At 48.4% G+C, this 16485-nt stretch overlaps 1 protein-coding gene across 1 annotated transcript in view; it reads left to right on the forward strand.

The window, feature by feature from the left end:
• LOC124001293 (usherin-like) overlaps window positions 1-16074 on the forward strand; it is a 471917-nt gene extending 455843 nt beyond the window's left edge. The window contains 9 exon segments of the mRNA XM_046307964.1: window positions 2790-2999; window positions 3193-3431; window positions 4836-5053; window positions 5177-5353; window positions 5533-5616; window positions 8852-9081; window positions 9614-9685; window positions 13512-13697; window positions 15266-16074. Of these exon segments, the coding sequence (XP_046163920.1) occupies window positions 2790-2999; window positions 3193-3431; window positions 4836-5053; window positions 5177-5353; window positions 5533-5616; window positions 8852-9081; window positions 9614-9685; window positions 13512-13697; window positions 15266-15355 (1506 nt within the window). The 3' untranslated portion in view covers window positions 15356-16074.
• Window positions 16075-16485: the final 411 nt, after the last annotated feature.

Here is a 16485-nt window from a genome sequence, read left to right on the forward strand (position 1 = left end):
GGGGACTATGGGGTGTGTGTGTGGGGGGGACTATGAGGCGTGTGGGTGTGGGGGGACAATGGGGCGTGTGAGTGTGGGGGGACTATGGGGCGTGTGAGTGTGGGGGGACTATGGGGGGGGACGTGAGTGTGGGGGGACTATGGGGCGTGTGAGTGGGACTATGGGGCCTGTGAGTGTGGGGGGATTATGGGGCATGTGAGTGTGGGGGACTATGAGGTGTGAGTGTGGGGGGACTATGGGGCGTGTGAGTGTGGGGGTGACTATGGGGTGTGTGAGTGGGGGGGAGACTATGGTGCATCTTTGTCCCTCTTTCTCCCATTACCTCCTACTCTCACTCTTTCTTTCTCCATTCCGTTACCTCCTACTCTCACTCTCTCTTTCTCACGTCTGTTACCTCCTACTCTCATTCTCTCTTTCTCCATTCCGTTACCTCCTACTCTCACTCTCTCTTTCTCCATTCCGTTACCTCCTACTCTCACTCTCTCTTTATCCTGTTGGTTACCTCCTACTCCCACTCTCTCTTTCTCCATTCCGTTACCTCCTACTCTCACTCTCTTTCTCCATTCCGTTACCTCCTACTCTCACTCTCTCTTTCTCCCGTCTGTTACCTCCTACTCTCACTCTCTCTTTCTCTATTCTGTTACCTCCTACTCTCACACTCTCTTTCTCCATTCTGTTACCTCCTACTCTCACTCTCTCTTTCTCCATTCCATTACCTCCTACTCTCACTCTCTCTTTCTCCATTCCGTTACCTCCTACTCTAACTCTCTCGTCATTACTGTATGTCTCTGCACGTTGTCTCAATTTCATCCCCTCTTCCCTCCCTGTCCTCCCCCTGTCTCCCACTCCTCCAGTTCTCCAGTGAGAAGGTGAGGGGTTGACAGTGGACATCTTCCTCAGTTCACCTGTAGCTGGCACTCACTCTCACTGCATTCTAAAGATGTACTCACACACACACTCACACATACACACACTCACATCAAATCAAATTTTATTAGTCATGTGCGCCGAATACAACAGGTGTAGCCCTTACAGTAAAATGCTTACTTACGAGCCGCTAACCAACAATGCAGTTTCAAAAAAATATGGATAAGAATAGGGAATAAAAGTAACAAGTAATTAAAGAGCAGCAGTAAAATAACAGTAGCAAGGCTATATACAGGGGGCTACCGATACCCAGTCAATGGGACTAACTCTTAGACCTAGTCAGGTGACAGCGATGGGCGTGGACTCACACAGACAGGGGACTAACTCTTAGACCTAGTCAGGTGACAGCGATGGGCGTGGACTCACACAGACAGGGGACTAACTCTTAGACCTAGTCAGGTGACAGCGATGGGTGTGGACTCACACAGACAGGGGACTAACTCTTAGACCTAGTCAGGTGACAGCGATGGGCGTGGACTCACACAGACAGGGGACTAACTCTTAGACCTAGTCAGGTGACAGCGATGGGCGTGGACTCACGCAGACAGGGGACTAACTCTTAGACCTAGTCAGGTGACAGCGATGGGCGTGGACTCACACAGACAGGGGACTAACTCTTAGACCTAGTCAGGTGACAGCGATGGGCGTGGACTCACACAGACAGGGGACTAACTCTTAGACCTAGTCAGGTGACAGCGATGGGCGTGGACTCACACAGACAGGGGACTAACTCTTAGACCTAGTCAGCTGACAGCGATGGGCGTGGACTCACACAGACAGGGGACTAACTCTTAGACCTAGTCAGGTGACAGCGATGGGCGTGGACTCACACAGACAGGGGACTAACTCTTAGACCTAGTCAGGTGACAGCGATGGGCGTGGACTCACACAGACAGGGGACTAACTCTTAGACCTAGTCAGGTGACAGCGATGGGCGTGGACTCACACAGACAGGGGACTACCTCTTAGACCTAGTCAGCTGACAGCGATGGGCGTGGACTCACACAGACAGGGGACTAACTCTTAGACCTAATCGGGTGACAGCGATGGGTGTGGACTCACACAGACAGGGGACTAACTCTTAGACCTAGTCGGGTGACAGCGATGGGCGTGGACTCACACAGACAGGGGACTAACTCTTAGACCTAGTCGGGTGACAGCGATGGGCGTGGACTCACACAGACAGGGGACTAACTCTTAGACCTAGTCGGGTGACAGCGATGGGCGTGGACTCACACAGACAGGGGACTAACTCTTAGACCTAGTCGGGTGACAGCGATGGGCGTGGACTCACACAGACAGGGGACTAACTCTTAGACCTAGTCGGGTGACAGCGATGGGCGTGGACTCACACAGACAGGGGACTAACTCTTAGACCTAGTCGGGTGACAGCGATGGGCGTGGACTCACACAGACAGGGGACTAACTCTTAGACCTAGTCGGGGCGTGGACTCACACAGTGACAGCGATGGGCGTGGACTCACACAGACAGGGGACTAACTCTTAGACCTAGTCGGGTGACAGCGATGGGCGTGGACTCACACAGACAGGGGACTAACTCTTAGACCTAGTCGGGTGACAGCGATGGGCGTGGACTCACACAGACAGGGGACTAACTCTTAGACCTAGTCAGGTGACAGCGATGGGCGTGGACTCACACAGACAGGGGACTAACTCTTAGACCTAGTCAGGTGCTTTTTCCATTTTTTTATGATGAGCAATTTTGTTAGTACAAGTTTTTAGTGTGTTAGTGCTGGAACAAAAGCCTGCTGGGTTGGTGATTTGATTTTGTACGATGATAACATACTTGTCATAAACAAAACATAATCCTAATGTTGTGTTATTCATTTTTTTATTGACAGGTTTGGGCTGTGAATTCTGTTGGTCGTTCAGGAAGCCAATGGGCCAATGGGAGAACAGGTCCCGCCCCTCCTGAGGGTGTTGGCCCGCCAACCTTCCTGCGTATCTTAGCAACCTCGGCTGTTGTTGACATCCGTCCCCCCACAAGGCCCAATGGCATCGTCAGCCTTTACAGGGTGTTCTCACAGGGCCCCAACGCTACACACACACTGGTAACACACACACACTGGTAACACACACGAACAGACTGGTAACACACACACAGTCTGGTAACACACACATTCTCTGGTAACAAGCACTACTGAGACACACAGTCACTAGTAACACACACACATACACGGGTAACACACAAGCACACACCAAAGAGATCACGTTTCTGTGTCTCTCTCTCTGTCTCTCTCTCAGCTTTCAGAGGGGATATCTCGTCAGCAGACCCTCCATGGTCTGAGTCCATACACTCAGTACTGGGTAGGAGTAGAGGCCTGTACCTGCTATCAGTGCTGTAGCCAGGGCCCCGTGAGTGAGCTACGCACCCAGGCCTCCCCCCCAGCCCAGCAGCCATCCCCTCGCCCAGTGGCTCTGACATCACGCTCAGCACAGGTGGAGTGGGACGAACCGCTCGCCCCCAACGGACTCATAGAGAGGTAGAGAGAGTAACACAAGCACATACAGTACCCGTCAAAAGTTTGAACACACCTACTCATTCCAGGGTTTTTCTTTATTTGGACTATTTTCTACATTGTAGAATAATAGTGAAGACATCAACACTATGAAATAACACATATGGAATCATGTAACCAAAAAAAGTGTTAAACAGACACTGGACAGAGGAACTCTGCCAGTAAGTCCAGCATCCCGGAGTCGCCTCTTCACTGTTGACGTTGAGACTGGACAGAGGAACTCTGCCAGTAAGTCCAGCATCCCGGACTGTTGACGTTGAGACCTCTTCACTGTTGTTGACGTTGAGACTGGACAGAGGAACTCTGCCAGTAAGTCCAGCATCCCGGAGTCGCCTCTTCACTGTTGACGTTGAGACTGGACAGAGGAACTCTGCCAGTAAGGCCAGCATCCCGGAGTCGCCTCTTCACTGTTGACGTTGAGACTGGACAGAGGAACTCTGCCAGTAAGTCCAGCATCCCGGAGTCGCCTCTTCACTGTTGACGTTGAGACTGGACAGAGGAACTCTGCCAGTAAGTCCAGCATCCCGGAGTCGCCTCTTCACTGTTGACGTTGAGACTGGACAGAGGAACTCTGCCAGTAAGTCCAGCATCCCGGAGTCGCCTCTTCACTGTTGACGTTGAGACTGGACAGAGGAACTCTGCCAGTAAGGCCAGCATCCCGGAGTCGCCTCTTCACTGTTGACGTTGAGACTGGTGTTTTGCGGGTACTATTTAATGAAGCTGCCTGTTGAGGACTTGTGAGGCGTCTGTTTCTCAAACTAGACACTCTAATGTACTTGTCCTCTTGCTCAGTTGTGCACCGGGAGTAGTACACAGCGTTGTACGAGATCTTCGGTTTCTTGGAAGTTTCTCACATGGAATAGCCTTCATTTCTCAGAACATGAATAGACTGACGAGTTTCAGAAGAAAAGTTTTTGTGTCTGGGCATTTTGAGCCTGTAATCGAACCCACAAATGCTGCCAGTTGTATTGCTTCTTTAATCATCACAACAGTTTTCAGCTGTGCTAACGTAATTGCAAAACGTTTTTCTAATGATCAATTAGCCTTTTAAAATGATCAACTTGGATTAGCTAACACAACGTGCCATTGAAACACAGAAGTGATGGTTGCTGATAATGGGCCTCTGTACTCCTATGTAGATATTCCATTCAAAATCAGCCGTTTCCAGCTACAATAGTCATTTACAACATTAACAATGTCTACACTGTATTTCTGATAAATTTTATTTTATTTTAATGGACAAAAAATGAGCTTTTCTTTCTAAAACAAGGACATTTCTAAGTGACCCCAAACTTTTGAATGGTAGAGTATATGTATTTATTAACACCTTCCACTTTCACTCTGCTCTTTTCCCTTCTCTCTCTCTAGTTGTGAGCTGCACATTCGTTCCTCCTGCCCCCAGCCTCCCCAGCCAGTCCCGCCGCTCTGTGTGGAGGGACCAATAGAAATGCGGTTCTTCGGGAGGGGCAGGAACTACAACGTAACAGGTCTGCAGCCCTACTCTAGCTACCAGCTCAGAGCTTCCTGTTATAACAACATGGGTAGTACCGCCTCCAACTGGACTACTGTTACTACACTCACTGAGGGTAAGACATCTAGCCCTGACATCTAATCCCTGACCTCTATCCCTAGCCCTGTTATAACAACATGGGTAGTACCGCCTCCAACTGGACTACTGTTACTACACTAACTCTCCCTCTCTCCTCCAGCTCCTCAGTATATCTCTCCATTTGAGGTGTACAGTAACCTGACTCTGGTGTGGCTGGACTGGAGTGCCTCTTTCTCTCTGAACGGTCTTCTGAGAGACTACTCACTGACAGACAACAACTTGAGAGTCTACATTGGCTTCCACAGCTACCTCTATATACCCCGCACCTCAGAGAAGAGTGAGACAACACACATACACTTCACAAACACACACACACACACCTCACAGATACCCAGTCCCTCTATGAGCAATATCTTTCGATTAGTTCTGAAGATGAGTGTTTTTTGTAACACTACTCTACTACTCTTACAGATCTCTCCTTCTCTTCCTCCCTCCCTCCTTCCCTCCCTCCCTCAGCCCTCTCCCTCCAGGTGACATGTACTACAGACATTGGCAGTGCCAGCACCCCTATCATCAGATACAGTCCTGCTACAGGCATGAGTGAGACAGCACACACACACACAATCTCTATGCCAGGAGTCACCAACCGGTCATTCTCGATCGATTGGTCGATGATCTTCGCCAACAATAAAGCCTTGCGTTCCTATTTTTTAATTTTTTTATTTTGTCTTGCGCTGTTGGTGGCAGGCACAGTGTTGCCATTTTGAACCATTTCATTAGTTTGAAGGGGCAAACTCCACCTACCCAGTGTACCAGGAGAGCTAAATCAAGTGCTCCTACTGCGCTGGCCAATCGGATAGCTCAAATCACTGTGCCTACAGCTCCCACGACCCTGGCCACAGCAAAGTTTGATAGGAGCCTACATGAGATTTCATCATTTAAAAAACCATGACCAGAGCCAGTCTGTCAAAGAATACAGCGAAGAGCTGCTGTTTCTACGTGTGAGTTCATGTTTAAGTTTTTATTCAGCACTGTCAATAAATACTGTTTCTATTCAACACTTTTAAAAAAAAACTTAAAACGTGCTTCAACCAGCGCTGCAGCTGCAATGAATGAGTAGCCAAGTGTATCGACAACCCTGCGTTTTTATTATCAACAGCTCTCTGTGTCTATTTTAATATCGAGGAATATTTCACTTTCTCTGGTCATAGGAACAACATGAATTTGTGCATAAGGCAGAAATAATGTGATGCGACTCGACTTTGGCCATCAGGTGGAAGATGGTATCCCCTCTCACCGGAGGAATGGAGAGAGCAGGGACCATGAGAGGCTTCTCTCTCTCTCTCCTGACATTGACCATCAGGTGGAAGATGGTGTCCCCTCTCACCGGAGGAATGGAGAGAGCAGGGACCATGAGAGGCTTCTCTCTCTCTCTCCTGACATTGACCATCAGGTGGAAGATGGTGTCCCCTCTCACCGGAGGAATGGAGAGAGCAGGGACCATGAGAGGCTTCTCTCTCTCTCTCCTGACATTGACCATCAGGTGGAAGATGGTGTCCCCTCTCACCGGAGGAATGGAGAGAGCAGGGACCATGAGAGGCTTCTCTCTGTCTCTCCTGACATTGGCCATCAGGTGGAAGATGGTGTCCCCTCTCACCGGAGGAATGGAGAGAGCAGGGACCATGAGAGGCTTCTCTCTGTCTCTCCTGACATTGACCATCAGGTGGAAGATGGTGTCCCCTCTCACCGGAGGAATGGAGAGAGCAGGGACCATGAGAGGCTTCTCTCTCTCTCTCCTGACATTGACCATCAGGTGGAAGATGGTGTCCCCTCTCACCGGAGGAATGGAGAGAGCAGGGACCATGAGAGGCTTCTCTCTCTCTCTCCTGACATTGACCATCAGGTGGAAGATGGTGTCCCCTCTCACCGGAGGAATGGAGAGAGCAGGGACCATGAGAGGCTTCTCTCTCTCTCCTGACATTGACCATCAGGTGGAAGATGGTGTCCCCTCTCACCGGAGGAATGGAGAGGAATGGAGGGACCATGAGAGGCTTCTCTCTCTCTCTCTCTCTCTCTCCTGACATTGGCCATCAGGTGGAAGATGGTGTCCCCTCTCACCGGAGGAATGGAGAGAGCAGGGACCATGAGAGGCTTCTCTCTCTCTCCTGACATTGACCATCAGGTGGAAGATGGTGTCCCCTCTCACCGGAGGAATGGAGAGAGCAGGGACCATGAGAGGCTTCTCTCTCTCTCCTGACATTGACCATCAGGTGGAAGATGGTGTCCCCTCTCACCGGAGGAATGGAGAGAGCAGGGACCATGAGAGGCTTCTCTCTCTCTCTCCTGACATTGACCATCAGGTGGAAGATGGTGTCCCCTCTCACCGGAGGAATGGAGAGAGCAGGGACCATGAGAGGCTTCTCTCTCTCTCTCCTGACATTGACCATCAGGTGGAAGATGGTGTCCCCTCTCACCGGAGGAATGGAGAGAGCAGGGACCATGAGAGGCTTCTCTCTCTCTCTCTCTCTCTCTCTCTCTCTCTCTCTCCTGACATTGACCATCAGGTGGAAGATGGTGTCCCCTCTCACCGGAGGAATGGAGAGAGCAGGGACCATGAGAGGCTTCTCTCTCTCTCTCCTGACATTGACCATCAGGTGGAAGATGGTGTCCCCTCTCACCGGAGGAATGGAGAGAGCAGGGACCATGAGAGGCTTCTCTCTCTCTCCTGACATTGACCATCAGGTGGAAGATGGTGTCCCCTCTCACCGGAGGAATGGAGAGAGCAGGGACCATGAGAGGCTTCTCTCTCTCTCTCCTGACATTGACCATCAGGTGGAAGATGGTGTCCCCTCTCACCGGAGGAATGGAGAGAGCAGGGACCATGAGAGGCTTCTCTCTCTCTCTCCTGACATTGACCATCAGGTGGAAGATGGTGTCCCCTCTCACCGGAGGAATGGAGAGAGCAGGGACCATGAGAGGCTTCTCTCTCTCTCTCCTGACATTGACCATCAGTTTCAAGTACCACCAGTCCAGTAAAATAAAAAAGTGAATTATTTAAATGTATCCTCAGCTGTGCTTCACCAACTGATTTATTTTGTTATCAAAGCTTGAGTTTTGAAATATAATATGGTCTGAGAAGAACAATATTAGCAGATCAAGCATATAATGAATATGCTGTGTGTCACGATCGTCGTAGTGAGGAGACCAAAGCGCAGCGTGGTGTGAATACATACTTTTAATGAATGACAAAAAACACGAAGTACATTAAACAAACAAACAAACCGTGGCCGCTATCAAAACTGAGTGCTAACATGCAACATCACATAGACAATAACCCACGAAATACCCAAAGAACTTGGCTGCCTAAATATGGTTCCCAATCAGAGACAACGATAAACAGCTGCCTCTAATTGAGAACCAATCTAGGCAACCATAGACATAGATAAACACCTAGATGGTAAACAACCCCATAAACCTACAAAACCCCTAGACAGTACAAAACACATACATCACCCATGTCACACCCTGACCTAACCAAAATATATAAAGAAAACAAAGAATACTCAGGTCAGGGCGTGACACTGTGATAATGTATTAAACCTAATGCACAAACCTCATTCCTACAGAACTGTTTTTATGAGGTTAGTGTTGCACATTTTTTAACTCATGTTTGTTATTTTCATTCTGAGCGGTAGATCTCGGTTTGCTTTTAGACTCTTTGGAACGTGATCTTGACTCAGAATGGTTGGTGACCACTGCTCTATGCTAAACCCTAGTGTTTGGGTGTATCAGGTTCCTACTCTAAGCTGCACACCTCCACACTCTCTTTTCCCAGGTCCAGTGGAGCCCACCCCAGGAGGGAAGCAGGGTGTGGGGACCCAGGGAGCTCCAGTCTACTCTGAGATGTGGTTCATCCTGCTGCTAGTCTTTCTGGGTCTCCTGGTCTTGGCTCTGCTGCTGGGCCTGGTGCTGAGGAGGGCCCTGAGGAAAGAACCCTTCATTAGAGAACGCCCCCCTCTCGTCCCCCTGCAGAAGAGGAACCAGGCGGGAGGAGACGCTTTCATGGTGAGAGAGAGACCCAATTCCAAACACCCCCTATCCGTAACCCTAGGTACTTTGTGTAGACCTTAAAGGATTGAATAACTATTAGCAATGTGGTTATGGTTCTATCTTGTCATTGCTAATACCTGTCCATATGTTCTAAATTAAGTATTTACACTTTTATTATACTGAAGATTTGTGAACAGGCAGTCTTATGAAATGAGCTCTTTAATTCAGCCTCATGCCCACTAGAGGGCGGTGACATCCCATTTATTATGTACAAGCAGAGGTGCCCTCTTGTGGTTCTGAAATGCCTGAATCCTTTTTCTGTATGTGTAATAATGTGTGTAAAGACATTGACAGCTAATTGTACATTTGCTTCAAACGATTTCAGTGTCCTTCTTTTTATATTCTGTCATTATTTTCTGTATTCCATTTCCTTCTTGCCTTCCTCTTCTTCTTCCCGTTCTTCCTCCTTCCCCTCTCTTTCCTACTTGTCCTTTCTGTTCTCCTCTTTCCTCCTCTCCTACCCCTCCTCTTGTCTCCTCGCTCTCAGAGGCCGTATTCTGACATGTGTTCTAAACATCACGCCAGTACTCTCCTCCTCACTGACCTCTCCACTGTTGCAGTAAGCCTGTCTCTGTCTCTCTGTCTGTATAAGTCTCTCAGTGTTCCCCAACAGGCGGCCCGCGGGTGATCTGAATTAGCCCTCCAAGTTTTCTGAGCAAAAAAAAACGGGTAACACTTTACTTGACAGCCAGTTTCATACCATGTTATGATACAATCATAATAACCATGTCATAATAACCATGTCATAATTTAAAAATAATCACCTTTATTAAACCAGGTAAGCTAGTTGAGAACAAGTTCTCATTTACAACAGCGACCTGGCCAAAATAAAGCAAAGCAGTGCGACACAAACAACAACACAGAGTTACACATGGAAGAAACAAACATACAGTCAATAACACAATAGAAAGAAAGAAAATAAAGTCTATATACAGTGTGTGCAAATGGCGTGAGGAGGTAAGGCAATAAATAGGCCATAGTAGCAAAGTGATTACAATTTAGCAGATTAACACTGGAGTGATAGATGAGCAGATGATGTGCAAGTAGAAATACTGGTGTGCAAATGAGAAGAAAAGTAAATAAAAACAATATTCGGATGAGGTAGGTAGACTGTATGGGCTATTTACAGATGGGCTATGTACAGCTGCTGCTCAGATAGCTGATGTTTAAAGTTAGTGAGGGAAATATAAGTCTCCAGCTTCAGCGATTTTTGCCATTTTCGTTCCAGTCATTGGCAGCAGAGAACTGGAAGGAAAGGCAGCCAAAAGAGGTGTTGGCTTTGGGGATGACCAGTGAGATATGCCTGCTGGAGCACGTGCTATGGGTGGGTGTTGTTATCGTGACCAGTGAGCTGAGATAAGGCGGAGCTTTACCTAGCATAGACTTATAGATGACCTGGAGCCAGTGGGTCTGGCGAGGAATATGTAGCGAGGGCCAGCCGATTAGAGCATACAGGTCGCAGTGGTTGTCACGCCTTGGTCATTGTATTTTGTGTTTTTGTTATATGTTTGGGTAGGCCAGGGTGTGACATGGGTTTATATGTTGTGTTTCGTATTGGGGTTTGTATTATTTGGGATCGCGGCTGATTAGGGGTGTGGTAGAGGCTTGGCTGCCTGAGGCGATTCTCAATTAGAGTCAGGTGCTTATCGTTGTCTCTGATTGGGAACCGTATTTAGGCAGCCTGAGTTTCGCCTTGTATTTCGTGGGTGTTTGTTCCTGTCTCTGTGTTGTAGTCACCAGATAGGCTGTAATTACTTTCACGTTCCGTTCTGTTGTTTTTGTATTTAGATTCAGTTATTTCATGTACCGCGATTCTTTCATTAAAGTCATGAATAACCTACACGCTGCATTTCGGTCCGACTCTCTTCTTTCTACAGACGAACGCCGTTACAGTGGTGGGTAGTATATGGGGCTTTGGTGACAAAACAGATGGCACTGTGATATACTGCATCCAGTTTGCTGAGTAGAGTGTTGGAGGCTATTTTTGTAAATGACATCGCCGAAGTCAAGGATCGGTAGGATAGTCCATTTTACTAGGGTATGTTTGGCGGCGTGAGTGAAGGAGGCATTGTTGCGGAATAGAAAGCCGACTCTAGATTTAATTTTGGATTGGAGATGTTTAATATGAGTCTGGAAGGATAATATGGTCATAACACTGTCATGGCCCATATTTACACCTGTTGTGACATATATTGTGTTATTTTATGGCTGGTTATGACACCTACAAAACCTACCACACAAGGCAAAACATTCCATTACACCATAGCACACAGTATGTTTGTTATGTATACATTTTTTTAAATTGACCATATTAAATGATCATGTAATTGTGCACACGTTGATATCAGACATGCACCTATTCCAATGCTCTGTTTCTGATGACTGGGATGAATGCAGGAGCAGATTTCAGGAACATAAATGTGGGTTTTGACACTCTTATGTAGGTGTCATAGCCAGCCATAAAATAACACATGTCACAGCAGGTCTAAATATATGGGTAATGACAGTGTTATAAACCATATAACAGGTTATGACAGCTGTTGTGACATGGTTATGACCATATAACAGGTTATGACAGGTTGTCAGCTGTTGTGACATGGTTATGACCATATAACAGGTTATGACAGGTTGTCAGCTGTTGTGACGCTGGGTGCCAAGTAAAGTGTTACCAAAATATATATATTTATTCGTTTTTTTATTGTTGGACATAAAAGACTAAAAACACCAGCAAATCAGCTCCAAGTGATTTTAATTTTGGAAATCTTTTTCCAGCTATTCCCACACATAATAGAGATACAAATTATTATGTTTTAGTCAAATATTATATCTGCATGGGCTTCTTGTGGTCAATCTGCAGTGTGCAAATTGTAATTAGGTTCCGGCCCCCTGACCTTCCGCTAATGAAAAACATTGCCCTGCAGCTGAATCTAGCTGATGATCCCTGTTCTACATTTGGTTAACACGTGTGTGCTCAACACCGTAATGGCACGTATGTATATATCCTCCTCTAAAGTTGACACACACTGCAAACTCACACACATAGCTGATGTGTCACACACTGCCTCTGCCCCAGCAGTTTGATACGGTAACAGACTGTCTAGAGGACAGCAACGTGACTCTAAAGAGCTACACTATGAACTATGAGGTAGGAGGGGAGAGAGTGTGTGCATGCACCCTACTGTATACAACCTTATTGACTGGTTAAGGGGGAAAGTGAGTGTGCATGCACCCTACTGTATACAACCTTATTGACTGTTTAAGGGGATGGGAGTGTGCATGCACCCTACTGTATACAACCTTATTGACTGGTTAAGGGGGAAAGTGAGTGTGCATGCACCCTACTGTATACAACCTTATTGACTGTTTAAGGGGGAAAGGGAGTGTGCATGCACCCTACTGTATACAACCTTATTGACTGGTTAAGGGGGAAAGGGAGTGTGCATGCACCCTACTGTATACAACCTTATTGACTGGTTAAGGGGGAAAGGGAGTGTGCATGCACCCTACTGTATACAACCTTATTGACTGTTTAAGGGGGAAAGGGAGTGTGCATGCACCCTACTGTATACAACCTTATTGACTGGTTAAGGGGGAAAGGGAGTGTGCATGCACCCTACTGTATACAACCTTATTGACTGGTTAAGGGGGAAAGGGAGTGTGCATGCACCCTACTGTATACAACCTTACTGGCTGGTTAAGGGGGATGGGAGTGTGCATGCATCCCACTAATTCTTACACACTTGGCAGGATGAGAGAGTGTGCATGCATCCCACTAACTCTTACACACTTGGCAGGATGAGAGCCACTCTTACACACTTGGCAGGATCTTAAATGGATGCACAAACTTGGCAGGATGAGAATCACCACCTTCCGAGACACCTGAAACCCCACCTCTTTAAGGAATACATAGGATACCACCCCCCTAAAATATTTAGATGCCCCAAATGGAATGCATGCATAAGATTTGACTTAAATGTCTGAGTCTCGGACTAACACGTTTACAATCAACTGGTGTCACTGATTTCTCCTGGAGGGTGAGATGATTTGGGTGATTCTTGATTCAGCTGTGCCTGGCCTTGTCCTTCTGTTTAGAATGTACACATTAATGGTTAGCAATGACCATTTCATGTGGACATGTGGGTCGTGTGTCTCTTGGTGTGTGACATACTGTTTTAGTATGTGGGATACTTCTATTCTACTGGTGGGTGGGTTAATGTTTTAGTATGTGGGATACTTCTATTGTATTGGTATGTGACTGATGATTGTGTTGATGACGGTCGGTATATCATTGATGATGTGTTGATGACGGTCGGTCTCTGATGGGGGAGGGAGGACACGACTCATCCACCTCTACCTCCTGTTACCCACTCCCCCCCCCCCCCCAGGGCCTGACGGACAGTAAGATTGTGGGCGGAGGCTCACGGTTCAGCCCCATGTCGGTCCTCCGAGTGCCCAGCCAATCACAGCTCAGCCACGCCTACTCCCAGAACTCCCTGCACCGCAGCGTCAGTCAGCTGATCGAACAGGACAGGAAGTCTCTGATGGGGGAGGGAGGACACGACTCTGGACTGGTGAGAGGGGGAGGGACACGACTCTGGACTGGTGAGAGGGGGAAGGACACGACTCTGGACTGGTGAGAGGGGGAGGGACACGACTCTGGACTGGGAAGGAGGTGTACACAACTCTGGTGAGAGGTGGGAAAGGAGTAGGAGAGGGGACACAACTCTGGTGAGAGGTGGGAAAGGGGTAGGAGAGGGGACACAACTCTGGACTGGTGAGAGGTGGGAAAGGGGTAGGAGAGGGGACACAACTCTGGTGAGAGGTGGGAAAGGGGTAGGAGAGGGGACACAACTCTGGACTGGTGAGAGGTGGGAAAGGGGTAGGAGAGGGGACACAACTCTGGACTGGTGAGAGGGGGAGGGACACAACTCTGGACTGGTGAGAGGTGGGAAAGGGGTAGGAGAGGGGACACAACTCTGGACTGGTGAGAGGTGGGAAAGGGGTAGGAGAGGGGACACAACTCTGGACTGGTGAGAGGTGGGAAAGGGGTAGGAGAGGGGACACAACTCTGGACTGGTGAGAGGTGGGAAAGGGGTAGGAGAGGGGACACAACTCTGGACTGGTGAGAGGTGGGAAAGGGGTAGGAGAGGGGACACAACTCTGGTGAGAGGTGGGAAAGGGGTAGGAGAGGGGACACAACTCTGGACTGGTGAGAGGTGGGAAAGGGGTAGGAGAGGGGACACAACTCTGGACCGGTGAGAGGTGGGAAAGGGGTAGGAGAGGGGACACAACTCTGGACTGGTGAGAGGGGGAGGGACACAACTGGACTGGTGAGAGGGGAGGGACACAACTCTGGACTGGTGAGAGGGGGAGGGACACAACTCTGGACTGGTGAGAGGGGAGGACCACAACTCTGGACTGGTGAGAGGGGAGGGACACAACTCTGGACTGGTGCGAGGGGGAGGGACACAACTCTGGACTGGTGAGAGGGGGAGGGACACAACTCTGGACTGGTGAGAGGTGGGAACGGTGTAGGAGAGGGGACACAACTCTGGACTGGTGAGAGGGGGAGGGACACAACTCTGGACTGGTGAGAGGGGGAGGGACACAACTCTGGACTGGTGAGAGGGGGAGGGACACAACTCTGGACTGGTGAGAGGTGGGAAAGGGGTAGGAGAGGGGACACAACTCTGGACTGGTGAGAGGGGAGGGACACAACTCTGGACTGGTGAGAGGTGGGAAAGGGGTAGGAGAGGGGACACAACTCTGGACTGGTGAGAGGGGAGGGACACAACTCTGGACTGGTGAGAGGTGGGAACGGTGTAGGAGAGGGGACACAACTCTGGACTGGTGAGAGGGGAGGGACACAACTCTGGACTGGTGAGAGGGGAGGGACACAACTCTGGACTGGTGAGAGGGGAGGGACACAACTCTGGACTGGTGAGAGGTGGGAAAGGGGTAGGAGAGGGGACACAACTCTGGACTGGTGAGAGGGGGAGGGACACAACTCTGGACTGGTGAGAGGGGGAGGAGGTGGGAGGAGTAGAAAGTCATACAATATAATGCTTAAATCCCCCTGATGATCTCAGATTGTGTTCCATTATATGATCTCCTAACCATGTTGCTGTTTCTGTTGCAGTATGTGGAGGATGATGAGTTTGTGGAAGCCATCAAAGCCTTCAGCTCTGTGAGGAAGGAACACACCATGTTCACAGACACACACCTCTAGATGCCCCCCCCACACACACACACAAGCACACACACTACAACCACCAACACCTGGGCTCTCGACAGACTACAACTGAACTGACAACCCAGAACTCAACTTACAAACGCAGTCAAAACATGAACACAAAACATGGACCTCAAACTGAAACCATGAACCCTGAACTCAAGTTAGGAATCCTAGATTCAGAACTGAAAGAACCCCAGGCTTTCTAAAATTCCTATACTTGTCATTTTTACTTTATGCCAACTGTCATAACCTAGAAACAGCTAAACATTTCAGCAAGTTTGGAACTCAAAGCAATGCCTCTCATCTCTTTCATTTGAATCATAACAGCGAACCTACAGTAAGTGTGTGGTAACTGTGCCTAGTAAACCTAGCATCAATGACATTTTTAATGGTATTTGTGACAAGACCATTTTTATAATCAGAGTCAAAGCCAACTATTTATGTGAATGAACTATATCCACAAATGTACCATCTGACAGTATTTGGTTGATCAATGTTGTGGTTGACGGAAGTTTTGATGTGGTAATATATTTCTTGAGGTTAACCATAGTGCTGTGTGGTGCTTCCACACACCTAACATTGTGTTTCAAATTACACTACATGACCAAAAGTATGTGGACACCTGCTCACGGAGCATCTCATTCCAAAATCATGGGCATCAATATGGAGTTGGTCCCCTCGTTGCTGCTATAACAGCCTCCACTCTACTGGGAAGGCTTTTCACTAGATGTTGGAACATTGCTGTGGGGACTTGCTGTGCCCGACCTCACAAAAGCATTAGTGAGGTCGGGCACTGATGTTAGGTGATGAGGCCTGGCATTCCAATTCATCCCAAAGGTGTCCGATGGGGTTGAGGTCAGGGCTCTGTGCAGGCCAGTCAAGTTCTTCCACACTGATCTTGACAAACCATTTCTGTATGGAACTTGCTTTATGCACGGGGGCATTGTCATGCTGAAACAGGAAAGGGCCTTCCCCAAACTGTTGCCACAAAGTTGGAAGCACAGAATCGTCTAGAATGTCATTGTATGCTCTAACATTATGATTTCCCTTCACTGGAACTAAGGGGCCGAGCCCGAACCATGAAATACAGCGCCAGACCATTATTCCTCCTCCACCAAACTTCA

Source organism: Oncorhynchus gorbuscha, linkage group LG17 (assembly GCF_021184085.1).
Source record: "Oncorhynchus gorbuscha isolate QuinsamMale2020 ecotype Even-year linkage group LG17, OgorEven_v1.0, whole genome shotgun sequence".
Lineage (NCBI taxonomy): Eukaryota > Metazoa > Chordata > Actinopteri > Salmoniformes > Salmonidae > Oncorhynchus > Oncorhynchus gorbuscha.